General features: G+C 38.7%; 2 protein-coding genes and 1 non-coding gene across 3 annotated transcripts; 2 read left to right on the forward strand and 1 right to left on the reverse strand.

Annotated features, from left to right (window-relative positions):
* Positions 1-1,692: 1,692 nt before the first annotated feature.
* Positions 1,693-2,806, forward strand: LOC130974949 (uncharacterized). Its single transcript, XM_057899786.1, has 3 exons — positions 1,693-1,704; positions 2,223-2,384; positions 2,540-2,806. Exons 1-3 carry the CDS (start codon positions 1,693-1,695, stop codon positions 2,804-2,806), a joined length of 441 nt encoding a protein of 146 aa, XP_057755769.1.
* An 11,771-nt stretch (positions 2,807-14,577) lies between these two features.
* On the reverse strand, positions 14,578-15,384 carry LOC130974950 (uncharacterized). Its single transcript, XM_057899787.1, has one exon. The coding sequence runs from the start codon at positions 15,382-15,384 to the stop codon at positions 14,578-14,580; it is 807 nt and encodes a 268-aa protein (XP_057755770.1).
* Positions 15,385-16,486: 1,102 nt separating this feature from the next.
* On the forward strand, positions 16,487-16,594 carry LOC130977299 (small nucleolar RNA R71). Its single transcript, XR_009084998.1, has one exon. It is a non-coding gene; the product is annotated as a small nucleolar RNA R71 (small nucleolar RNA).
* The last annotated feature ends 11,110 nt before the right edge of the window (positions 16,595-27,704 follow it).

Below are 27,704 nucleotides of genomic sequence, written 5' to 3' on the forward strand. Positions count from 1 at the left end.
CCTCAATCAATGCATTCATTGATCTCCTTGGCAATCTTAAGTGATTGGATCCCAATTCCTTGGCAATCCAATCTCTCTAAGCTTGAACAATTGCCCAATTCCTTGATTTAATTGCTCATGGGAAGAGATGAAGTGTGGTCACTGATTATACCACATGTATTTCCAAATCAAAGTGTTGGGAGGATTACATGTCACTATATCCGCCCAGACCCCAATTTGGTCCAACATGAGAAAGCATTTCTAGCATGATCTCCTCATCCCTTTTCCAAGGCTCAAAGGAGATCCAATTATGGAGAGTTTCTTTTCCAAGATAACTAACCAATTGAATGAAGATCGAAAGCTTTATAGTAAGATCAAGAGAAAAGAAAGAAGAAGAAGAATGAAAACTATAATTGATCCATCAAATTACAATAGAGCTTGACAACCAAATTTTTGTATGAAAGGATTTGTGTTGGTTTAGAAACTATACTTGCAATGAGATTTCATTTGTGATTGGATTTTTGACGGTTTAGAATTTCACAAATGAAATCTCATTGCAAGTATAGTTTCTAAACCAACACAAATCCTTTCATACAAAAATTTGGTTGTCACTAAGTGTAAACCCCTAAAATTAATAACCGAAGTATTTAAACCTCGGGTCGTCTCTCAAAGGACTTGCAGGGTAGTGTTCTTGTTATTGGTTATGGATTTATTTATGGTTTAATTATTCTGTTGGTCCCTATAGTTTAGCGAATTTTTCAATTAGATCCCTACACTTTTTTTCATTTTAATTGGGTCCCTATACGTTAATTTTTTTTTCAATTAAGTCCTTGCCGTGAGGATAACGTTTAAGATAACGGAATATTCTGTTTAAAAAACGAATATTCTTCTATTTGAGTTAGATATTCCAATCGTACATATCTCTATTTTTTCAAAATACCCAAAAACTCCTTGGTCACAAAGGAAAACAAAACCCTAGCCAGCCCCTAATTTTCTCTCTGAAAATCGTGGAAAGTGCGCTTCTCCTCCAGGGGTCTGTCTTCTTCATCCATAGGCTTCGGCATCTTCATCCATAGCCGTCGGTCCGTGATCTTCATTCAAAGCCGTGGTGGTCGGCCGTCTGTCGCATCCTTCTTCCTGCGCTGCTCTGTTCTGCGTTGCTTTGTTCTGTGGTCTTCTGCGTTCACTTTGGAAGAGCTTATTGACGAAGAGGAGGTGATCCAAGAATGCAAGGCCTTAAACAGTCGACTCATCAAAAGTAGAAGGCTATCTTGAGGGAAGTTTATAAGAAGAAGAAGTACACGTCAAGCTCTTGATCTCCATCCTAAGAAGTAAGAAGACCAGAACCATTCGCAGAGGCTCACCAAGCACCAGGTATTTGCCTTGCCTTGTGTTTAAATTCTTTAATTAGCTTTGAATTTTGTTCCTGTTCATTCATCATGCTACTCTGATGTTGAGATATAGCACCAGGTTTCTAGTTCTAGCATACTGTTAAAGCATAGATATTTCACTTCAGCAACTTCATTGTTCATAGGATCATTAAAAAAATTGAAGAAATGTGGCTGTGCTTGTATAGAATCTAGTGATGCAAAACAGAAATTAACTGCATCAATTTATTCAATGTTTGTGAATTTTTAGCAGTATTTTATTCCCTGCCAAAGCTAAACAGAAATATATGGATGCAAATTGCAAAATTTTTAGTAATGGTTAACAATGGATTTCCAGGTTCTTTGTGATTTAATTGATCTTCTGAATTTGTGCTTGATTATGTTGTGGCAAATGTTTAATTGATCTTCTGAATATGTGATTTTATATTGTGATGATTGAATGCTAATCAAACACTTGGGGCTGAGATTAAATGATGAAAAGTGATAAGAGAACCAAGGATATGAAAGATTAAGTTTAAGGATAGTTGAGAATCAATAAAATACACCAAAGCTGTTTCTGCAGAATTAGGTAGTAAAAACCGAAGGGTATACAAGGTAAATTTATAGTAGTGTGAATAGGGATTATAGGAAAAAAATCAATGTACATCTTTGGGTAGAAAATTCCATGAATAGAAGTTGACTATATAGTGTTGGAGATGCCAAATTCTTTTGGGAATTCTTGTGACTAATCTGCTGATGTATGCTGTTACCCTTTTCTAAATGCTTATTGCTTGCTAACCTTTGATTAAGACTTATTTTAAAGTTGAAGTAATTTGTAATAATGTTGATATTGTTTTCATTGCCACATACTTTCAGAATGATGAGATGCCGAATGGATGGCCACTGGGTCTTGGGTTTTTGAATATAAAGCTTAGAGTTATAGAGGCACCCGCAGCTGCACCGGTGGAGCCTTTCTCATCGATGCAGATGCCATCCACCAGCTTCTCCTCATTCTCATCCTCCAACCTTGATACTGAGGTAAAATAAAGCAAATCTACTTTTGTCCCCTTTTTGTATTGAAATATATACGCCAAGTTAATTAGTCTCCAAAGACACCAATATAAGAATGTATCGAGAATTAAGCAGAAGAATTGGTGTTTATAACTGCCTTTTCTTGCATTGGAAACCAGCAGTCAACAGCATCTTTCTTCCAAGACAAGAGTGTATCCCTTGGGCGTCTTATAGGAATAAGAGGAGGGGAGAGAGGACGATTGTACTTGCCAAACACGCTGAGGTTTGAAGACACTACTGAGAAGAAAACATTAGGAGATGCTTCTTGTTCTGATTCATCTAACTCAAAGGTACAAGAAGTGGATGTGTCTGGAGGCATTTGCATACCCACATTACTTGATGTCCTGCTCAGAATCAGCACCAAAACTAAGAGAACTTCAAGGAACTAGCTACTACCTAGTACCTACCATATGAATATGATGCTGTCACACTAAAGAATTTCATCCCATTTTTCTTGAATGGTCCATTTGATCTTTCACAACTCTATTATAACTTAGTTATATTTCAGATTATGGGGATTATACATTGATTTTGAATTCCCAATTTCGCTATTCCGGTAATTTCTTGTAGTGTGAATAGGGATTATAGGAATATCTTTCATTGAATATTTATAGTTTTACTAAATTTTTAATTTGGTCCCTATATTTTTTTTTCAATTAGGTCCCCAAGGGTATACAAGTAATTTCACAATTCACTAACATTTTTTTGACGTTTAACGTTAATAGGGACTAAATTGAAAAAAAAAATAACGTATAGGGACCCAATTAAAAGGAAAAAAAATGTACGGACTTAATTGAAAAATTCGCTAAACTATAGGGACCAACAGAGTAATTAAACCTTTATTTATTTTGGGGTTTTAGATGAGAAAAATGAATAGCAAATGGTAATGAAATTTTATTAACAAAATGGTCTTGGCAAGGTTTGGTTGTCAAGGGTCTTCATCATTATCACTAGCCACAAGTATGGTAGTTGCAAGGATTAATCCCACTTAGTCATCCTTTAATCAAATAGCAAAGGAAAGTCAAGTGAGTAATATCAATCCAAGTCCATAAATCCTAGCTTTCCACTAATTGGCTTAATGAAGGCTAGAGTCAATGGCTATCAACTATCAATCAATTGGGCACTAGTAATTCAAGAAATCCTAAGTTACCTTCTCAAGCCAAGAACATAAAATTCTACTCTAACATTCTTCCAAGCATTTAATCAAACACTTGGAAGGCACAAAAGGAAAGTATAGTAAATCACAACAAGAATGGATTCTAACAACAATTGAATACAAAAAATTAACAACAACAATCAAGGAACTCACCATTATCATGAATTACCTCAAATTGCATTATTAAAAGAAAACAAAAGAACAACATTAGATCCACAACAAAATGAAGAATTGCAAGAATTAAAGTACATAACTAGAGAGAGGAAGAGGAGAAGAGTAAGAATTGATAAAGGAGAGGTGAATTAAAGCATGAATTAAACCTAGATCTAAGAAGAGAGATTAAACTAAACCTAATCCTAATTCTAGAGAGAAATCCTAATTCTAGAGAGAAGTGAGAGCTTCTCTCTCTATAAACTAACTCTAAAACTAATCCTAAGCTAAACTAAAACTAATGGTCAAAAGTCTCCTCCTTCCCTTTCATTCCTTGGCTCTTATATGTAGTTTGGCGCCAAAGTTGGTTGCAGAAACCCTCCAAAATCGCCAGGCACGTGCTGCTTTAATGAAGTAATGTGCGGATTGCGACGCGTGCGTTCACGGTACGCGTGCGCGTCCCTGGCCGATTCTGCAATGTGCGCGCGAGCGCCTTGTGCGCGTGTGCGTGCTTGGCTGATTTCACTTCTTTGGCTTTTTATGCTTCTCTCCACTTATATGCTTCCTTCCTTGCTCCTTTGATCCATGCCTAGCCTAATTCAATCCTGGAATTACTAGCAAATACATCAAGGCATCTTATGGAATCAAAGAGGAATTAGAATTCATCAAAATAAGGTTTAAAAGGCATGTTTTTACACTTAAGCACAAATACGGAAGAGATTACAAAACCGTGCTAATTCATAGGTTAAATGTGAGAAAAGGTCATCAAAATACTCTAAATCCAATACAAGATAAACCGTCAAATTGGGGTTTATCAGAGCTCCCTAACCCAATGAAAGGGGTTTAGTTGTTCATAGCTCTAGAAATGAAAAATGGCAGAAAAGAAGAATCCATGCTAAAAGTGCAGAAAAGTAAATCTATAGAGAGTAGTCCCCAAAAGTGCCAAGCTTCTCTATAGTTCAAAACTACTCCTATATATACTACTCCTCTTGATCTTCTAGTGAGTTCTTCAAGTCTTGGATGTGGGCTTTGGATCTTGAGTTGAAGCAGTTCTCATCTTGAGTGGGCCCAACTTGCAGAGAAATATGAATTAGGCTTGGGTATTTAGTAAGATTTAACGTTGAGTGCCATTGTGGGTTCGAGAACGTTAGTGGCATTCACTTTTTCCACTAACATTCCACTCTCATACATCCACGTTAAATCCAACGTTAGTGGTCTTAACGTGACCATTAACGTTGCTTTCTTAAATTTTGGCCAACGTTATTGGGACTCACTTTTCCCAATAACGTTGGCTTGTACCCCTTCGCGAACGTTAATGGGAATCACTTTTACCATTAACGTTGCTTAGTGTCCATTTGTTCCTATGTTAGAGTCCACGTTAGTATGGCTAACGTGACTCTTAACATAGGTGTGATCCACCTTCGAGAGCGTTAGTGACACTCACCATTGTCACTAACGCTCCAAATGCCACATTCTCTACGTTGGAACTCACGTTAACTAAGTTAATGTGGCTCTTAACGTAGTAGTGATGCCATCTTCCAACGTTAGTGACAAAAGTGAATGTCACTAACGTTGGGTCTTTGATCTCAACTCCACGTTAACTTTCACGTTAATAGTCTTAACGTGAAAGTTAACGTAGGTAATGTTAGTTGGTCCAACGTTAGTGACAAAGGTGAGTGTCACTAACGTTGGCTTTTGTTTTCCTCTTCCACGTTAGAGCTCACGTTAACTAAGTTAACGTGACTCTTAACATGGATCATTGCCAAGTTCTCCAACGTTAGCAGTGTTCACTTTTACCACTAATGTTGGAGGAAAACGTTATTGGTGTTCACGTTTTCTCTTAACGTTGGAGTTCCTTTTTCTTCTACATTAACTACCACGTTAACTTAGTTAATGTGGCAAGTAACGTGAGCTTTGGATGGCTTCGCAGGCGTTATTGGTGATCACTTTTCTCATTAACGTTGCAAGCTTTACCATTCCACATTAGTGTTCATGTTAACTAGGTTAACGTGAATACTAACGTGGTTCTTCCTTGCTTCCTTTGCCCTGAAATCAAGCAATTAAAGTGCATCAAAGCTCTAGCTAAAGTCATGAGATTATGCATCATCAATTTATCATGCAATTCTAGCAAAATACTCATGAAATTATGCAAAGTTCACAAAAGTTGCTTGAATCAAGGTGTAAGTGTAATTTCATCCAAAACTTGCCTTATTCACTAAGAAAATGCATGAAACTACCCTAAAACAATAAAGAAAAGGTCAGTGAAACTGGCCTAGATGCCCTGGCATCACAACACCAAACTTAAAGCTTGCTTGTCCCTAAGCAAGTTCTGAAGCATAAGAAGAGTGAAATGAAATAACAAGAAGATAAAATAGAAGTAGCATTCCTGGTTTATGGGGTTTTATGCATAGCAACTTAGGTTCTTTCCCTTTAGGTTTCAAGCCTTTATCAAATCCTTAGTCACTTTCTTGATTGAACTCTTTGAGACTTCTTTCTTATTGATCCTTCCTTCTTTTTCAAAGTTTATTTTTCTTTTTGCTAAGTGCTTTGTAAGAGGGTGACTCTTTATGATAAGCTTTCAGTCAACACTCCCAAACCAGTTGGTTTTAAGGTGCTAGGTGTTAAGACACCCCTAAGGACTTACTCCCTCAAGTCTCTTTCCCTCATACATCACTACAAGAAAACAAGCTTTTTGCTACGCTTTTAAAGCGTGGCGAAAAGTCAAAAAAAATGTAGCGATAGCTTTTCGCCACGCTTTTTGAGCTACCGGCACGCTTTTAAAAGGGTCACAACTGCAAGGGTGCCGGTTGCTCTATCGCCACGCTTTTGGTGAGCTACCGCCACGCTTTTTTTGTCGCCACGCTTTTATCTATTGCCACGCTTTTAAACGTGGCCATATGTGAGAAATATGGCTACGCTTTTAAAGCGTGCCAATAGTAGGATATGGCTACGCTTTTAAAGCGTGCCAACAGCTAGGGATACAGCTACGCTTTTAAAGCGTGCCAATAGCTTGGGATATCGCTACGCTTTTAAAGCGTACCAATAGCGAGAGATATCGCTACATTTTTTAAGCGTAGCTGTTGATGACTGCGGTACAATATGGCTACGCTTTCAAAGCGTGGCTATAAGTTTATCCAGGTTCTGTTATTTTATTTTAATCTCTGTAATAAAATCTTACAGAATTCATAGATAATTGTAAAATTTAGATAATAACTAAGTCACTGGTTAAGAAACAACAATTGTCAATCAATTTGTTTGAAGACTTTTCTACAAGTTTCAAAGATCAAAAGATGAATAGTTGTGAACATTGCATTAAATGAGTTACAGGAAGAGTATTTGTGCATATTATGGTAGTACCATGCTAAGCTAAAAAGCACAATGCATCAATTTGAAAGAGCCACCACAACAAGAAACTAAGATTGCATCAGGAAATCAATGGTACATTATTTACATTGACATGAAACTGAACAACAATAAGGGGGATTTCCCCCTTTGACCACAATTCCAAGTTCATCACTTGAAGCAGCTAAGGATCTGCTTTACCAGCAACTTGTTCATCACTTGAATCATATTTATCTTCACTTATTTCCTCATCATCACTTGATTTCTCTTCTGGTGCAGCTCCTACATCTTCAGCTTTAGCATACTTCTCACAGTACTCTGAACAATTCAAGCACACAGTGTTAAATTAAGAACTTTATTGATTCAAGTTAAAGACCATTAAATTATGCATATAAATTAGTCCAATAAAGAACTCAAGCCTAGAAAAGGAAATCCAAGTGATAGTGGCTTCAAGTAATAGATAAACATAGACAACAGCAGCTGTATAAAAAGAATTCATAACTATGGCTTACCCTACTTATGTGCTTTCTCTTCACCATCATTATCTTGCATGTACAAATGCTAAGTCAATTGAAATATTTTACTAAGTGATCAAATTTGGAGAAAAGACAGATTTAAACCTGGTTGAAATGCTGTTGCAATTTCTCATTAGTCAAATTGATACAGAATTGCTCAAAACTGCATAAGAACAATTAGTAGAGTGTAATTTTTCTTTTTAAGTAAAAAGTTAATGATATGAATCCACACATAAGAAATTAAGAACTTGATCAAGTTTCACATCATTATCCACACATACAGAGCATCTAGGTTCCTTAGCTAGTTAAGCACCTGTTCGTCTTGAAACTTTCAAATCTGTATATATCTAAGACTCTGATTAAGTTCTTTGAATTTGGATATTTCCCAATAGAATTGTTAACCTTGTCCACAATCCTGGAACAAGAGATATTTGTATGAGTTCAATGAAAAAAGGTGAGGCATATCTCCTAAAAGAAAGAACATATAACAGAGAGAAATGACCAGTCAAAAAGCCTTGAATAAATAATTTTAGCCAAAGCATCACTACTGAGACTTGCAGCAACGGGATCAAGTGACTTTGTTATTTTATATCCGCGAGTGACCATAGCACATTTGCAAAATGAATTCTCAAGGGATTTCTTGTCTCACCTAGGCATATAAACACGAGTATCTTATCTATTAGCTTTGTATTTAGTTGAAACAATTTGTACTTTTCCCAATTTGTACTTTTCAACTATTACTAGTATTGTCTACTGTGTCTAAACCTGTAATACATATCTGGATAAGAATTCACAGTAAAGCATCTAGCCCAAGTCAAATCTGGATTCTTTGGATTCTTCACCATCCAAATTCTGGGTCCCTTAATCACACAAATCAAATCAAATTAATCCCTAATTATTCACCATATTAAACTCCACACAAATTGAAACAAGTAATAACTATATACTAATTACTTTTTCCATTCTCTTTTAATTATCTGTCACTCTAAATATATTAATTCCATGATATATCCAATTGCTATAATAACTAATAATAAAACAGAACAGATACAATCTTTGCTATAGTAAAAGATTTGAAATGTTGAACATGGTTACCAGTTTCCTTGCAGCCTAATCATGTGAATAAAAAGATATGTCAACTTGGAGTAGGAAAAAAAAAAGATAAGACATAAAAAATCAATCAGAGACTTTTCCATAGCAAGCTAGTGTTCAATGAATGAGCAACAAATGCAATGAACAGAGGGGTCTTTACTTTAATAGAAAGACAAGTTAACTATGAGGTGGATTGGTCAGTTTCTTTTATGTACTGCATTCTGATTTCTGAGTCTATGTTGAACCCTTTTCAGTATGTGTTTATATAATTAGACAGAAAACGAGTCAGAAAATAAAGATAGAAGCTTGCAATCTGTTAGCATAGATGAATATAGTAGGAATAACTAGCCCCTACAGGTTTCAACTTTCAACTCTTCCATTCACACTCTTTCCTCTCACCAAGTTCCAACAGATATTATATTTCCTACACATATATTATCATAACTTCATTTAATTAAGTTTAAATATTCAGACTTGCTACTCATAATGTTCTTATTCTAGTTTAAATATTTATCCTTTTTCAGACCTCAATGACACATAAAAGCTTTGGAAATTCATGGAAGCCTACAATCAGCACCAACAATTCCAATCGTGCTATAGAAAAACTCAACCAATCAACAAGGCACTCAGTAACTTCAATGACAAAGATCACACGAGAAAATGCTTCTCCAAATATTCACCATTTGGAAGGTTAGTTACAACATTTGTTGGCTCATTAACTCCCCTAGGAAATAATATTGACATTAGGAAATAAACAATTACCAGGTGGAAATATGGATCATTTGGCAAATGCTTCAAAGCAAACTCCCTCTGGAATGTGTATCTTGGATCTGTTTTGTGCAAAACACCATGTCCGTATCCAGGAATAACCTGGCGATCCAAAAGTGAATAGCCAAAACCCTATTAACAAATTTTCAATACTTCGCATTGCACTAACTCTAGTTACGAAAACAACCCTTATTTTGGAAGTATAAAAAATTGTCCCCTAGTTCTTTTCAAATCTTTTACAGAAAGTGTGAAATAAAAAAGAAATAAAAGAAATTAAAGGAATAAGAACAGGACTTACAAAGAACAGGACTTTTCAAATGCGTGGAGAGTCTACTTTCTTCCAAAGCTAAGCCGGAAGGGAGCGGTGCCGAACGAGTCAAGGGTTTGCAGAAACGGAAGGGAGCGGCGGCAAAGGCTTCATCGACGGCTGGTTTGCGACGGCAACTGAGCGAAGGGAGTCACCGCTAGAGAGTCACCGTAGAATGAGGGTTAGGGGTGCCGGAACCGGCGGAGGCATCACGAGCGCAGCTAGGTTCTTCACAGAGTGTCGTCGTCGCAGGAGTGGTTCGTCGTCATAGGAGTGCCGTCGTCGTAGGAGTGGTTCGTCGTCGCAAGAGTTAGGGCTTAATAATGTTTGAAGTCGTTTGAAGAAGGAGGAGTTAGGGTTTAGGGTCTTCGAAGGAGCTTCTGATGAAGGAGTTAGTATACGAGCTCTTTATTCTTTAATCCCAAAAAGTTTTTAAGTTACAAGAGACTCAAACATTTTTAATTTTTTTTTTCTGAGGGAACCTTTTGGCCACGCTTTTGAAGCGTGCCAAAAGGCTTGTAGGAAACGGCTACGCTTTTTAAACGCTACAATAATAAATTTCTGTTGCCACGCTTTAAAAGCGTGCCAAAATCTCTCTATGGCTACGCTTTATAAGTGTCGTAGAAAAAAACGTGGCTAAATCTCGCATCAACTGCCACCCTCAAAAAAGCGTGGCCATTGACCTTTTTCGCCACGCTTTTGAAGCGTAGCAATAAAAAACGTGGCCAAATCTCTATTCAAGCGCCACCCTCACAAAAGCGTGGCTATAGACCACTTTTGGCTACGCTTTTAAAGCGTAGCAAAAAAAAAGCGTGGCCATAGGCCTTTTTTCTTGTAGTGCATACACACCACAGGCATATGGTTTGTTATTTTTCCTTTCTTGAGACCTTGGTGTCCAGCACCTCTTTGGGTTACTAAGTGTTTTGTAGCAAAGGTTACTCTTGATAGTGGACTTTCAGCTGATAATCCCGGATTAGTTAATCCAAGTTACCAAGTGATACTGCACCCCTAAGAGCTTATTCATCCAAGTATATCCTTTGTACATAGACACCACATACACATGCCTCAATTTTGAAACCCTTGATGCCTAGCATTGTTTCTTATTATGTTTCTTTCTTTTTCACTTATTGGGATCTTATTGTTTAGCTAGTCTCAATGGGTGTGTCTCAAACAAAGGACTTAGGATAGATAGTTACTTTCTTTCCTTCTTTGGTGAACCAACTTAGCTTACTAATCAACCTACCACAAACATTCAGAATGCACTTCACAAAATACTCCACTTTTGTTCTTTTCATAACATTTTCTTTTTGATTAACTTAAAGAGACAAGCATACAAGTAAGAAAGGTGAAAGTAAACATTCAAGACATTAAGCTAGCACATTAAAATTGTGAATAAAGGGGAACAAGTAAAAGATGCAGGTTCTATTCAATCATTTTTCACTTAGAGTTTTGCAGTTCGAGATGGGTTGAAACAACCTCATGATATCTTCCTTGGTATTCTCCTCCTAATAATTGCATCCCTGTCTGTTTCCTTGGATGATGGGGTATGCTCATTCCCTGAGATTGATTGAATTCCTGCAACACTATTGAAAGTTGCTTGTTCTCCAAGCACTTGGAAGAGGGTTAGCATGCATATATGTTTGTGAGCTTCAGAACTTAACTTGGTGTGTGAACACCAAACTTAGTTCTTTGCTTACTTGACAAATTGGATGCATGTAAGAACCTTGTGTGCTTTTTATTAAGAAACAACTATGAGCTAAAAAAAAAACAATCTATATCTTAGAGGCTAAGCCTCTGTCAAGTAAGTTCTCTAATTGCTAGAGGGATGCTTCATCACTAAGGGTTGCAATGCACTCTTCAGCTGGAGTTTTGGTGGAACACCAAACTTAGAGCCCTATATTCACCCTTGAATTATTTTTGGTGTGTAACACCAAACTTAGTTCCTCACACTATAGAGAATCCAACTTGAAATTTTTATTGAAAGACTTATGAAAAGAGAATTACCTTAGGTTGGGTTGCCTCCCAACAAAGTGCTTTTTTAGCGTCACTAGCTCGACGATTCTTTCCTTAGTTGAGGTTGTACTTCTGTTTGGGGTTCTCCCCCATGCTGCCCAAGTAGTGTTTGAGTCTTTATCCATTCACAGTGAATATTCTCTTTGAGCCTTCTTCCATTATTTCTATGTGTCCATAAGGTGAGACTTTTGTGACTAGGAAGGGTCCCGACCATCTTGATTTGAGTTTCCCAGGAAAGAGTTTCAGTCTAGAGTTGTAGAGAAGCACATGTTGCCCTTCTTCGAAACTTCTTGGTACCAAATTGAGGTCATGTCTCCTTTTTGCTTTTTCCTTATAGATCTTAGTATTTTCATAGGCTTGAGATCTAAATTCTTCCAATTCTTGAAGCTGTAGGACCCTTTTTTTACCAGCAGCAGTGCTATCTAGGTTCAGTGTTTTAAGGGCCCAGGAGGCCTTGTGCTCCAGCTCTAACGGCAAGTGACAAGCCTTACCATACACCAGTTGATATGGGGACATCTCAATTGGTGTTTTGAAGGCTGTCCTGTATGCCCAAAGAGCATCATCTAGCTTTTTCGCCCAGTCCTTTCTTGATATCCCCACAGTCTTTTCCAAAATCCTTTTTAACTCTCGGTTAGATATCTCTGTTTGCCCACTTGTTTGGGGATGATAAGTTGTGGCAACCTTATGCTTCACCCCATATCGCAGGAGTAGGGCTTCCAATGGTCTATTGCAGAAATGGCTCCCTCCATCACTGATGAGGGCTCGTGGGACTCCAAACCTGGTGAAGATATTCCTTCAAAGAAAGTTTATGACCACCTTGTTGTCATTAGTTGGGGTCGCCACTGCCTCCACCCACTTAGATACATAGTCTATTGCCACCAAGATAAACTTGTTTGAATATGAGGGTGGGAATGGTCCCATGAAATTGATTCCCCATACATCAAACAGTTCAAGTTCTAGAATGTATTGCTGTGGCATCTCATTTCTCTTGGGCAGGTTGCCAGCCCTTTGGCATTCGTTGCAGCTTCTCACCAATTCCTTAGCATCTTTGAAGATAGTGGGCCAGAAGAACCCACATTGCAGCACCTTTGAGGCAGTTTTTTCTCCTCCAAAGTGACCTCCATAACTAGCACTATGGCAACTCCACAGGACCCTTCGTCCTTCTTCTTCTGAGATGCACCTCCTAAGGATTCCATCTGAGCATTTCTTAAAGAGATAGGGTTCATCCCAAATGAAATACTTGGCATCATTGATGAGTTTCCTTCTTTGATATTTGTTGATTCCAGGGGGTAAGTCACCGACTGCTTTAAAATTGGCAATATTCGCAAACCATGGTGCTTTATGAATCATCATTAGCTGCTCATTTGGGAAGAATTCATTTACACTTGTATCATGGGCGTCATTCTTCTCACAAGGGATTCTGGATAGATGGTCTGCCACTTTGTTCTCCACACCCTTTTTGTCTCTAATTTCAATGTTAAACTCCTGCAACAATAAGATCCATCTGATTAGTCTTGGTTTTGACTCTTGTTTGGTAAATAGATATTTGAGTGCTGTGTGATCAGTGAAAACAATAACTTTAGAGCCAATAAGATATGATCTAAATTTGTCAAATGCAAAAACTATTGTTAGCAATTCCTTTTCTGTAGTGGTATAATTCTTTTGAGTATCATTAAGGACCTTGCTGGCATAGTATATCACATGCACCAAACTTTCTTTTCTCTGTCCTAACACTGCCCCAATTGCGAAATCAGATGCATCACACATCAGTTCGAATGGTAAATTCCAATAAGGAGGGGTGATGATAGGAGCTGAGGATAGCCTCTTTTTCAAGTTTTCAAATGCTAGCATGCATTTCTCATAAAAAATAAATAGTGTATCAGACATTAGGAGATTGCTTAAGGGTTTGGCTATCTTTTAAAAATCTTTAATAAACCTTCTGTAGAAGCCAGCATGTCCCAAAAAGCTCCTAATCGCCTTGACATCACTTGGTGGAGGTAACTTTTCAATTAGCTCCACCTTAGCTCTGTCTACCTCAATGCCTTGATTAGAAACTTTATGGCCAAGAACTATTTCCTCTGTCACCATGAAAGGACATTTTTTCCAGTTCAAGACTAAATTGGTTTCTTGACATCTTTTCGATACCAAGGCAAGATGATTTAGGCAATTAGGGAAGGAATCTCCAAATACTGAGAAGTCATCCATGAAAACTTCAATGAACTTCTCTATCATATCTGAAAAGATGGAGAGCATGCAGTGTTGAAAAGTTACTGGTGCATTACATAGCCCAAATGGCATGCGCCTGTAGGCAAACACTCCATATGGGCATGTGAATGATGTTTTCTCTTGGTCTCTTGGATCAACCACTATTTGGTTATATCCTGAATAACCATCTAGAAAACAATAATATGCATGTCCCGCAAGTCTTTCCAACATTTGATCCATGAAGGGAAGTGGAAAATGATCTTTTATTGTGGCTTCATTGAGCTTCCTATAGTCAATACACATTCTCCAGCCTGTGATGGTTCTTGTAGGGATTAGCTTATTCCTTTCGTTGGGCATCATAGTGATTCCTCCTTTCTTGGGGACCACTTGAACTGGAATGACCCATTGGCTATCTGAAATTGGATAGATTACTCCTCCCTGCCACAATTTCATAACTTCTTTCTGCACTACTTCCTTCATTGCTAGATTCAACCTTCTTTGGGGCTGAATGAACGGTTTGGCACCTTCTTCCAGGAGTATCTTATGCATGCATATGGCTGAACTGATTCCTTTCAAGTCAGCAAGTGTCCATCCAATGGCATCCTTATGCTTTCACAAGACTTGAAGCAACTCTTCCTCTTGTTCTTGGCTGAGGGCTGAATTTATGATCATTGGATAACTTTTATTTTCTCCCAAGTATGCATATTTGAGAGCGGTTGGTAGTGCTTTAAGCTCCAGTTTGGGCACTTCTTTTCCTTCCTCCTTTTCTTCTAGCATGCCTTGAACATGTATTTCAGCGGCTGCAGCTTCTTCGCTTGCTGCTAATTCTTCTTCTGTTGATGCTTCAAGTTCTTCTTCAAGAGTTTCTTGTACCAAAGATTCTACGGAGTCCAACCTCATACATTCTCCCAATGAATTGTGTGGGTAACTCATGGCCTTAAACACATTGAATGTCATTTTCTCCTCATGTAATCTAAGGACAAGTTCACCCTTTTGGACATCAATAATGGCTTCGGCAGTGGCTAAGAATGGTCTTCCCAGGATGATGGAAGTCTTAGCTCCTTCCTCCATGTCTAATACCATGAAATCTGCTGGAAAGATAAAGTCTCCCACTTTCACCAACAGATCTTCTACTATCCCATGGGAAAATTTGAATGATCTGTCTGCTAGTTGCAGCGCTATTCTTGTTGGTTTGGCTTCCTCAATCCTTATTTTTTTCATCATTGCTAGAGACATTAGGTTTATGCTGGCTCCTTGATCACATAAAGCCTTTTCCACAGTGATTTCCCTAATGATACAAGGGATTTGGAAACTCCCAGGATCCTTCAATTTTTGGGGCAATTTGTGTTGGATGATGGCACTGCATTCTTCCGTGAGTACCACAGTCTCATTATTCTTCCAGCTTCTCTTCTTGGTCATCAATTCCTTCAAGAACTTGGCATAGAGTGGCATTTGCTCTATTATTTCAGCAAAGGGTATGTTTATTTGTAGTTTCTTGAAGATTTCCAAGAATCTTGAGAATTGGTTGTCCTCTCCCCTCTTCTTTAATTGCAGCTGCTGGGGATATGGAGCCTTTGAGAAGCATGGTTTGAGTGCTTCTCCTTCTTGATGTGTCTTAGGGTTTGAGGGTTGAGCTTCCTCATGTCCTTTGTTTTCTTCATCCAATTTCTTCTCTGGTGGTTTTTTGTGGGTCTTCTTCAATTCCTTCCCACTTCTAAGGGTGATAGCTTGACATTTCTCCTTTGGTATTGAGTTAATATTGCTGCAATTGTTGTGTCCAGGGACTTGCTTGAATAAGAACTCAATGTGTGTTTCCAGTTTCTTGATGGCAGCATCTTGATTCTGCATGTTGGATTGCACTTCTTCCCGGAAAGCTTTACTATCTTGAATTTCCTTGCATAAGTTTTCAAGTAGAGCCTCAATCTTAGAGAGCCTATCATCTGTTAATGATGGTGGGTTGAGAAGGTTGGTTAGATAGATGTTGGTAATATCTCTGTGAGGTGTTTTGATGAGTTGCATTGTTGTTGGAATTGAGGTTGTGGCGTCTCTGGTCTTGCCCTTGGTCTTGTTGGTTTTCCCATCCAAAGTTGGGGTGATTTCTCCATCCAGAGTTGTAAGTTTTGGAGTATGGATCATGGACTTGTCTAGGTGAGTTTCCAACATAGTTGGCTTGCTCCCAATCACCTTCTTCTCCTATGTTTTCTCCTTCTTGAGCTAATGATGAGGTGATGGCTGCTGCAACTTAGTTCTCCTCCACCTTTTTAGTAAGATCTGCTAGCTGCTTGGTGATCATCTTGTTTTGAGCTAATAATGCATCCATGTGGTTCAGCTCCATTACTCCTCTGGTGTTACTTCTTTCGGAGGCATAGAAGTAGTCATTTTCAGCAACTGTTTCAATGACATCTATGGCTTCTTCAATGGTCTTCTTCTTGTTTAGAGAGCCTCCTGATGAATGATCCACAGCCTTCTTTGACTCATATGAAAGACCTTCATAGAAGATGTGAAGTTGAACCCACTCATTAAACATCTCTAGTGGGCATCTTCTTGTTAGGTCTTTGAATCTCTCCCATGCTTCATAAAGTGTCTCACCATCTTGTTGTCTAAAAGTTTGCACCTCAGTTCTTAGCCTATTGATCCTTTGAGGAGGATAAAATCTTGCCAAAAACTTGTTCACCACTTCTTCCCAATTAGTTAAGCTCTCCTTTGGGAAGGATTCAAGCCATTTGGATGCCTTGTCCCTGAGTGAAAAAGGGAACAAGAGCAACCTATAGACATCTGGATGGACTCCATTGGACTTCACAGTGTCACAAATCCTCAGGAAGGTGGTTAAATGTTGATTAGGATCTTCTTGAGCACCCCCTCCAAATGAGCAATTATTCTGCACAAGAGTGATGAGCTGGGATTTTAGTTCAAAATTGTTGGCATGTATGGTGGGCTTCTGAATGCTGCTTCCACAGTTTTCTAGATTAGGATTGATATAGAATCCTAAAACTCTCCTTTCTTGCCTAGCACGGTTTGCATGGCCTTCTCTGGCATGATTATGAGCTTCTTCTTCATGATTGTTCTCCATATTTTCTTCCATGTTGGGTTCAAAATACTCTTCCTCTTCTTCCTCAGCACCAATAATCCTTTTTTCTCTTGCTTCCATTCTTAGTCTCCAAAGGGTTCTTTCAGGTTCTGAATCAAAGGATGTTGAAACTCCTTCTCTTCTCCCTGTCATACACAAACAGATTGCACAACAAGAGATATAATGAAGAAACTATTCTAGTTAGAGTAATTGTTAGTGTGAGTGATGCAAATTATCAAACAGTTAGTGGGTTACTGAGCAGAATTGTAATCAAATAAAGAAAGAAAGAACAGAAAATTAAAAGGGTGCAGGGGAGGAGGAAAAAATTAAAACAGACTAAAGAAAATTGACTAAATCAAATAAACAAAAAGAAAAAAATGCTCAATCTAGTGATCTTCAAACTTAATAATTGTTGATTCAAAATCAATCCCCGGCAACGGCGCCATAAACTTGATGCATGAAAACTTGTCTCTCAACAAATTTCCCTTCGGCAAGTATACCGAATTGTCGTCAAGTAAAACTCACAATAGAGTGAGGTCGAATCCCACAAGGATTGATTGGTCAAGCAACTTTAGTTAGAAGAATATGCTAGTTGAGCTAAACAAAATTTAGATTGAGATGCAGAAATTTAAATGACTAGAAAGTAAATAACAGAAATTAAAGTGTAGAATCTTAAATGGGGATTTGGGGTAATGAGCATGAAATTAAATGGCAGAAAGTAAAGAGAATGGGTAAGATCAGAAATGGGGAAATCATTGGGTTCAGGAGATGTTGCATTCTCCGGATCAAGTTCATTCTCATCTCTTCCTCAATCAATGCATTCATTGATCTCCTTGGCAATCTTAAGTGATTGGATCCCAATTCCTTGGCAGTCCAATCTCTCTAAGCTTGAACAATTGCCCAATTCTTTGATTTAATTGCTCATGGGAAGAGATGAAGTGTGGTCACTGATTATACCACATGTGTTTCCAAATCAAAGTGTTGGGAGGATTACATGTCACTATATCCGCCCAGACCCCAATTTGGTCCAACATGAGAAAGCATTTCTAGCATGATCTCCTCATCCCTTTTTCAAGGCTCAAAGGAGATCCAATTATGGAGAGTTTCTTTTCCAAGACAACTAACCAATTGAATGAAGATCGAAAGCTTTCTAGTAAGATCAAGAGAAAAGAAAGAAGAAGAAGAATGAAAACTATAATTGATCCATCAAATTACAACAGAGCTCCCTAACCCAATGAAAGGGATTTAGTTGTTCATAGCTCTAGAAATGAAAAATGGCAGAAAAGAAGAATCCATACTAAAAGTGTAGAAAAGTAAATCTATAGAGAGTAGTCCCCAAAAGTGCCAAGCTTCTCTATAGTTCAAAACTACTCCTATATATACTACTCCTCTTGATCTTCTAGTGAGTTCTTCAAGTCTTGGATGTGGGCTTTGGATCTTGAGTTGAAGCAGTTCTCATCTTGAGTGGGCCCTGATGTGCGGAAAACGATCCGACACAAAACTCACCGGCAAGTGTACCGGGTCGCATCAAGTAATAATAACTCACATGAGTGAGGTCGATCCCACAGGGATTGAAGGATTGAGCAATTTTAGTTTAGTGGTTGATTTAGTCAAGCGAATCAAGTATTGGTCGAGTGTTTTGTATCCAACAGCAATTAAACAACAGGAAATGTAAAGGGGGAAGGGAAGAATTGCAGAAATTAAAAGGAACTGAAAGTAAAAGGACTGAATCTTAAAGAACAAGAAATTAAATGACTGAAACTTAAAGTGCAAGAAATGTAAATTGCAGTAACTTAAAGTGCAAGAAATATAAATTGCTTGAATGTAAAAGGGATTTGAGGAATGGGATATCAGAATCTAAGCAAGGAGAGACTGAATTGCAACAATTGATAGAGCAAAAATTGAATTAGAAGTAATTAGAACTCAAACAGTAAGGAAATTAATTGCAGAAGAGGTTCACAGAAAAACCAAAAGGAAAATGTGATCTCAGGACTCCAGAGACTAGGTAGCAAAGCCTAGATCTTAATTGCCTTCCCAGATCTAAATTCCCAAAGCAATTAACAAGAAATTGAAGAAGAAGCAGTAAAGGGAATGTAATTGAACTCAATTATGCAGAAGAGAAATTAAAGAGCTCTTGAGTGGAGATTGAGACAGAATTTCCTCAATTCTTAACACCCAAGACTCAAACAAGAAAAGTAAAAATGCCCAAGTAAGAACCAGGAAGAAGAGAGATCAATTCTCCTCCCAAATTCTCAGAAATCTCGGTGAAGTCTCTCAAAGAAAATTCAAAAGTTCAAAATAAAAGTGAAGATTCAAAGCTCAAAGCCAAAGTTTTTATTTACATCAAACTAGCTCCTATTTATACACTTTCTATTCTTGGATCTTGAGATTTGGATGGGCTTTTGATTTGGTGAAGAAATGAATTAAATTGGATTTTTAATTCAATTTTTAGCCCAAAACAATTTGCTTTCAGGAGGCTGCCCTGCCCTTGTGGAGGGCAGGGCAGAAAATGGTGCATCTGGCCCATGGTGCGTGCGTGTGGTGCGTTGGTGCATGCAGGATGCTGCCCTGTCCTCGCGGAGGGCAGGGCAGAACTTTTTGGTGCGCCAGAATGATGCCTGTGCGTGCTGCTGGTGCTGCCGAGTGATGCCTGTGCGTGCTGCTGGTGCTGCCGAGCCTTCCCTTGGTGCGCCAGAATGGTGCGCTGGCTGTGCACCATAAAATGCTGCCCTGCCCTCGCGGAGGGCAGGGCAGTGTTTCCAAAAGTGAAGTTCCAAGTTCAAAACTTGGTCAATGCACACGCTACTCATTTTTCTTGGTTTTCTTGGCACTAAACTAAGGCCTAGTTTCTTGTTTCCTCATGGTGCCGTGTTCGATTCTTATGGCAAGCATTGGTGAGCTTTTTCTTTGAATTTCTTCCTTTGGTGAGCCCGATATTGCCTTTGAGGAGGGCAGGGCAGTGTTTTTGCTCTCCTTGATCCATGGCATCAATTTGTGCTCTGCCCTTGTTGCGGGCAGGGCAGTGTTGCCTCTCAAGGCTTGTTTCCTTATGTTGCCGTCCTAGAGGCCAGTGTGCCCTTGTGGAGGACAATGCTTGCATTCCTCTTTTTATGTGCCACACTTCTTCTCTCTTGGGCCACGCTTTCTTAAGCCACGCTTCCTCTTTTCTTCTTTTCTTCACCTACAATAAACCAAAACAACCACTCAAAGTATCACTAAATTCACAAGGCTTATAAATCAATTAAAATTCAATTAAATTTAGCTTAAACCTCATAAGTTAGCATCAATTTAATGGTAGTTGCTTGATTTAAAGAAGTTATGCATTTTCATTCCAAATCACTTACTTAGGATGCAAGAAAGTGCATAAAGACTAGTAAAACAAGTGAAATTAGCTTGAAAAATGGGTATATGATGACTTGTCATCACAACACCAAACTTAAATCTTGCTTGTCCCCAAGCAAGCATCAAAACTAAGAGAAAATGAAATGAATAAGAAAAGAAAACATATCCTTATTAGGCATATAGCAGAATTTGATTCATGGGGTTTTTATGCAGATAATGATAACTCAATTATTGTTGCTGTTACATAATATACATTCTTCCTGAAAGGCTTGCTAAACTTGCTGTTATAAGGTTTATTCTTTCTTTGCTCCCTTGCTAACTTTTCTTTTCTCATGTTGCTTATCAAGCTTATTATTCTTTGAAGGCTTGGTTTCTAATGTTGTAGTAGTAGCCTTTGGCTTTATTTTTTACTCAACATCTTCCACCACAGACACATAGCTCACTACTTCTTCCTAGGATCATTGACGCCCAGCATCTCTTTGGATAACTAAATGTTATGTATTTAGGTTGCTCTTTATTGTGGACTTTCAATTGGTCATCCCAAATCAGTTGATCTAAGTGATCGGGTTTTAAAATACCCCTTAGAATTTACTTATCCAAGCATATCCTAGTACAAGAACACCACAGGCATGTGTCCTAGGGTCCAAGCTATTGGTGTCCAGCTTTTATTCTTTGCTTTTCTTGCCACATTGGCTTTTTCTTCTTCCTTTTCTCTTTGTTTTGATTTTGTTCTCAAGGGCTTTTTCTTTATTAATAGGAACCTTTATAACAGCAAGCTAGCTCACACTTCAATGAAAATGATACTATGCAGCAGTTATTTCATGAGTTATGCATTTAATCAAACACATATACCACCATTAACTTCCATTCTACTTATGCAACATTGGATATTTACTTTCCAATTCAAACAAGTCTCTTTTATTCAAGCATGTGGGAAACAAAACAAAATTCAGCTAGGTGATGGATAACAAGCATTATGCAGATTTAGCATACTTAATCAAACAACTTCACTTGCAACTAGATAAACACTTTAGCAGGATATATAATGGTTTCCATGTTCAAAACAATTCACAGCAGCAAGGATTAAGTTTAGATACAACCTTTGAAGTTGCAGCCCTTTGATTTTTCCTTCTGCTGTGTTTTCTTTGAGTTAAGATGCACAATATCTTCAATTGTTGACTCATGTCCTGCATAATTCTCAAAGTTGCTTGCTTCTCAAGCCCTTAATTACATGGTTAGTATGCATAAATTGAGTGTGGCTCTTGGATTTATTTAGGTGTTGGGGACACCAAACTTAATTGCTTGCCACTGTCTCTAATGCAACAAGTTAACCATATGTGAAACCTTGTGTCCTTGCTAAAGGTTATGGAATTAAAGCTAGAAAGCAGTTAAATAGTTGGATAATTTGTTTGATTGCTTAGAGCTAGCATTATGCAAGAGGTGCGAATGTGTTTTTAAATGAGATTTTTGGTGGAACACCAAACTTAGAATCTTTCATTCTCCCTTAAATTGTTTTGGTGTGCAACACCAAACTTAGCTCCTTGCAATGCATACCAATTATTCAACATTTTTATTGAAAAAACTATGAAAAGAAAACTACCTCAGGTTGGGTTACCTCCCAACAAGCGCTCTTTTATTGTCACTAGCTTGACATCTTTCATTTTAACTTCATGGAGGCTGAAAATCATAGTGCCTCAGCTTTTCTCCTCTTACTGTGAACTTCCTTCCAGTCTCCTCTTTGATGATCTCTAGGTGTTCAAGTGAAAGGACCCGGTTCACAGTGTAGTATTTAGATGATTGTGGAGACACCTTTATTGGTTGGGTGTTTAACATCACTTTATCCCCTGGTGAGAAGCCTTCAGTGGGAATTTTCTTATTTCTCCACCCTTTTGGCCTCTTCTTCTTTTCTTCTTTCTCAGGAGATAATTCATGCCTTGATGGTTCTTTATCTGGAGTGTTGAAGCTCCCATCTGGGGGTTTTGGATCTAGTTCCTCCTTGACTTCTTTGGTTTGTTGCACCATCTCTACTGCTTTCAAGCATGGATTTAGAAGTCTTGGAGTTAACTCATTGACTGCTTCCTTCAAACTTTGATCTCTGGCCTTATCCTTCATAAAATCTTCTTCTTGAATGGGTTCATGCAAGGGTTTAAAAACATGGAATGCTAGATGTTCATCATGCACTCTCAGCAACAATTTCCCTTTTTCCACATCTATTAATGCTCTGCCCGTAGCTAGGAAAGGCCTTCCCAGGATGATGGGAGTGTTAGGGTCCTCTTCTATATCTGAGATAACAAAGTCAGCAGGGAGAAAGAATTTTCCCACTTTTACTAACACATTCTCCACAATTCCCAGTGCTTGCTTAGTGGATTTGTCACCCAATTGGAGAACTATTTGTGTGGACTTCAGCTCAGAAATTTGAAGTTTCCTCATTAGAGACAAAGGCATCAAGTTTATGCTTGCACCGAGGTCACAGAATGACTTCTCAATTGTTATGTTTCCTATGGTGCAAGGTATGTAAAAAGTCCCATGATCATCTTTCTTCTCTGGCAACTCTCTTTGGAGGATAGCACTACATTCCTTTGTCATCTCAATAATCTGTCCTTCCTTCAGGGATCTTTTCCTTGTCAGCACTTCCTTCATGAATTTGGCATATAGTGGCATCTGTTCAAGTGCTTCTAAGAAAGGAATATTGATGCTGAGTGTTTTGAATATGTCCAGGAATTTTGAGTATTGCTTATTCTCATTTTCTTTTTTAAACCTCTGAGGGTATGGAAGTTTGGGGACACAAGGATTCACTCCTTCCCTCTTCTCTTGTAGTTGTGATTCAAGGGTGTTCTTGTATCCCTTTGAAATTTGTACATTTTTGGTTTCTTGATCCTCTTTACTTTTCCCCTCTGTCTCTTCTTGTGGAACTTCTCTGTTGTGTTTGTCCTGATTGATGGCTTCCTTCTTCATAGCCTTCTCACTTCCCACTGTGATTACTTTGCACTCTTCCCATTTTGTGGCTTTTTCTTTGTCCCTTGGGTGTTCTTCAGTGACATTGGGGAAGGCATTTGCTCTCTTCTCATCCATTTCTGAAATTTGCTTAGCCATTTGCCCCATGTGTCTCTCAAGGTTTCTGATTGAGGTTTCTTGGTTTTTGAATGCCAGGGTCTGATCTTTCCTTGCAGCTTCCTGATCTTGTCTTGCCATCTCTTGATTTTTCATGAGTTTCTCCATCATTTTCTCTAGACTTGAGATTCTTTGAGAGTCTGAATTTGGTTGTGGTTGTGTGAAATGAGATGGTTATTGTTGGAAGTTGTTTGAATTAATTGTGGGGGTACTTTGTGGTTGGGATGTGGATGTGGAAAAGTTATTCTGGTGGTTTTGTGAGTTATTATGGGGTTGGTGATATGTGTTTTGTGAATTTTTGAATTGGTTAGTATTATTGGATGAATGGTTATGGTTGCTTGTGTTGCTGAGGCTGCCAGAGTTGAAGTCCCTTTGTCCTTGATTCTGATGCTCACCCCACCTTGAATTAGAATGAGTCTTCCAGGGTGTCTTGTGTGCATCACCATGAAAATTGTGTTGAAATGAACTTGAAGTGTTGTTCATGCATTGCACCTGCTCAGGGCTTTGTTGCTCAAAATTGAATGTCCCAAAACTTTCTTCAGATTGATTCCACCCATGTGAGGTTTGAGATTGGTGTTGTGTGTTTATTGCAACACCTTGCAGTCCATCAATTTTCTTCGCCATCATTTCTATTTGTTGCTGAAGTTGTTGATGCATCTGTTTGTTTTGTGCCAAGAGAACGTCAACACCTTCAAGCTCCATCACATCCCTTCTCTGGGCTGGTTGGCGTTGTCTTTGATGAGCAAAGAAATATTGATTGTTTGCCACCATCTCTATGAGGTTTTGGGCTTCCTCTGCTGTCTTCATTAGCTGCAATGAGCCTCCTGCTGAATGATCTAATGCTTCTTGAGCTTTCTGGGTCAACCCTTCATAGAAGTTTTGGAGTCTATCCCACTCACTAAACATTTCTGGGGGATATTTCCTGATTAAGGCCTTGTATCTCTCCCAGGCATCATACAGCGACTCTCCATCCATTTGAATGAATGTTTGTACCTCTGTTTTCAGCTTGATAATCCTTTAGGGGGGATATAACTTGGCTAGGAATTTGCTCACTAAGTCTTCCCAATTATTGATGCTTTCTTTGGGAAATGTCTCTAGCCATTGAGTGGCCTTATCCTTCAGAGAGAATGGAAACAAAAGTAGCTTGTAGATGTCTGGATGCACACCACTTGTTTTGACAGTTTCACAAATCCTGAGGAAGATGGATAAGTGTTGGTTTGGATCTTCAAATGGACTTCCTCCATAGGAGCAATTGTTCTGCACCAGGGTGATAAGTTGAGGCTTCAACTCAAAATTATTTGCATGAACATTGGGAGTGAGTATGCTACTCCCGCAGTTTCTTGCATTGGGGATAGTGTAAGAGGCCAACACCCTTCTTGCAGGCTGGGTATTGTTGCTCACTCCCTCTTCACGCACCTCAGCCTCCATGACTTGCAAGAATCACAAACAAACCAAATGAAACATGGACATTCTAATGCTAGAATGTGGTTAGAGGGTTAGGTGACATAATGTGTCAAACAGTTAATGTGCTTAGTTAAAAAGAAAAAAAATGCTTAATCTTGACCACCACCTTACTTAATCATTGTCAATCTAATTCAATCCCCGGCAACGGTGCCAAAAACTTGATGTGCGGAAAACGATCCGACACAAAACTCACCGGCAAGTGTACCGGGTCGCATCAAGTAATAATAACTCACATGAGTGAGGTCGATTCCACAGGGATTGAAGGATTGAGCAATTTTAGTTTAGTGGTTGATTTAGTCAAGCGAATCAAGTATTGGTTGAGTGTTTTGTATCCAACAGCAATTAAACAACAGGAAATGTAAAGGGGGAAGGGAAGAATTGCAGAAATTAAAAGGAACTGAAAGTAAAAGGACTGAATCTTAAAGAACAAGAAATTAAATGACTGAAACTTAAAGTGCAAGAAATGGAAATTGCAGTAACTTAAAGTGCAAGAAATATAAATTGCTTGAATGTAAAAGGGATTTGAGGAATGGGATATCAGAATCTAAGCAAGGAGAGACTGAATTGCAACAATTGATAGAGTAGAAATTGAATTAGAAGTAATTAGAACTCAAACAGTAAGGAAATTAATTGCAGAAGAGGTTCACAGAAGAACCAAAAGGAAAATGTGATCTCAGGACTCCAGAGACTAGGTAGCAAAGCCTAGATCTTAATTGCCTTCCCAGATCTAAATTCCCAAAGCAATTAACAAGAAATTGAAGAAGAAGCAGTAAAGGGAATGTAATTGAACTCAATTATGCAGAAGAGAAATTAAAGAGCTCTTGAGTGGAGATTGAGACAGAATTTCCTCAATTCTTAACACCCAAGACTCAAACAAGAAAAGTAAAAATGCCCAAGTAAGAACCAGGAAGAAGAGAGATCAATTCTCCTCCCAAATTCTCAGAAATCTCGGTGAAGTCTCTCAAAGAAAATTCAAAAGTTCAAAATAAAAGTGAAGATTCAAAGCTCAAAGCCAAAGTTTTTATTTACATCAAACTAGCTCCTATTTATACACTTTCTATTCTTGGATCTTGAGATTTGGATGGGCTTTTGATTTGGTGAAGAAATGAATTAAATTGGATTTTTAATTCAATTTTTAGCCCAAAACAATTTGCTTCCAGGAGGCTGCCTTGCCCTTGTCGAGGGCAGGGCAGAAAATGGTGCATCTGGCCCATGGTGCGTGCGTGTGGTGCGTTGGTGCGTGCAGGATGCTGCCCTGCCCTCGAGGAGGGCACGGCAGAACTTTTTGGTGCACCAGAATGATGCCTGTGCGTGCTGCTGGTGCATCCGACTGATGCCTGTGCGTGCTGCTGGTGCTGCCGAGTGATGCCTGTGCGTGCTGCTGGTGCTGCCGAGCCTTCCGTTGGTGCGCCAGAATGGTGCGCTGGCTGTGCACCATAAAATGCTGCCCTGCCCTCGCGGAGGGCAGGGCAGTGTTTCCAAAAGTGAAGTTCCAAGTTCGAAACTTGGTCAATGCACACGCTACTCATTTTTCTTGGTTTTCTTGGAACTAAACTAAGGCCTAGTTTCTTGTTTCCTCATGGTGCCGTGTTCAATTCTTGTGGCAAGCATTGGTGAGCTTTTTCTTTGAATTTCTTCCTTTGGTGAGCCCGATATTGCCCTTGAGGAGGGCAGGGCAGTGTTTTTGCTCTCCTTGATCCATGGCATCAATTTGTGCTCTGCCCTTGTTGCGGGCAGGGCAGTGTTGCCTCTCAAGGCTTGTTTCCTTATGTTGCCGTCCTAGAGGCCAGTGTGCCCTTGTGGAGGGCAATGCTTGCATTCCTCCTTTTATGCGCCACAATTCTTCTCTCTTGGGCCACGCTTTCTTAAGCCACGCTTCCTCTTTTCTTCTTTTCTTCACCTACAATAAACCAAAACAACCACTCAAAGTATCACTAAATTCACAAGGCTTATAAATCAATTAAAATTCAATTAAATTTAGCTTAAACCTCATGAGTTAGCATCAATTTAATGGTAGTTGCTTGATTTAAAGAAGTTATGCATTTTCATTCCAAATCACTTACTTAGGATGCAAGAAAGTGCATAAAGACTAGTAAAACAAGTGAAATTAGCTTGAAAAATGGGTATATGATGACTTGTCATCAGGCCCAACTTGCAGAGAAATATGAATTAGGCTTGGGTATTTAGTAAGATTTAACATTGAGTGCCATTGTGGGTTCGAAAACGTTAGTGGCATTCACTTTTTCCACTAACGTTCCACCCTCATACATCCACGTTAAATCCAACGTTGGTGGTCTTAATGTGACCACTAACGTTGCTTTCTCAAATTTTGGCCAACGTTATTGGGACTCACTTTTCCCAATAATGTTGGCTTGTACCCCTTCGCAAACATTAATAGGAATCACTTTTACCATTAACGTTGCTTAGTGCCCCTTTGTTCCTACGTTAGAGTCCACGTTAGTATGGCTAATGTGACTCTTAACGTAGGTGTGATCCACCTTCGAGAGCGTTAGTGACACTCACCTTTGTCACTAACGCTCCAAATGCCACATTCTCTACGTTCGAACTCACATTAACGAAGTTAACGTGGCTCTTAACGTAGTAGTGATGCCATCTTCCAACGTTAGTGACAAAAGTGAGTGTCACTAACGTTGGCTCTTTGATCTCAACTCCACGTTAACTTTCACGTTAATAGTCTTAACGTGAAAGTTAACGTAGGCAATGCTAGTTGGTCCAACGTTAGTGACAAAAGTGA

Source organism: Arachis stenosperma, chromosome 4 (genome assembly GCF_014773155.1).
Source record: "Arachis stenosperma cultivar V10309 chromosome 4, arast.V10309.gnm1.PFL2, whole genome shotgun sequence".
Classification (NCBI taxonomy): domain Eukaryota; kingdom Viridiplantae; phylum Streptophyta; class Magnoliopsida; order Fabales; family Fabaceae; genus Arachis; species Arachis stenosperma.

Coding starts and splice junctions, on each gene's coding strand:
- LOC130974949 (XM_057899786.1), top strand. Junction 2,385..2,539: donor CCTCCAACCTTGATACTGAG/GTAAAATAAAGC, acceptor GGAAACCAGCAG/TCAACAGCATCTTTCTTCCA.
- LOC130974950 (XM_057899787.1), bottom strand. CDS start 15,384: ATGACCAAGAAGAGAAGCTGGAAGAATAATGAGACTGTGGTACTCACG.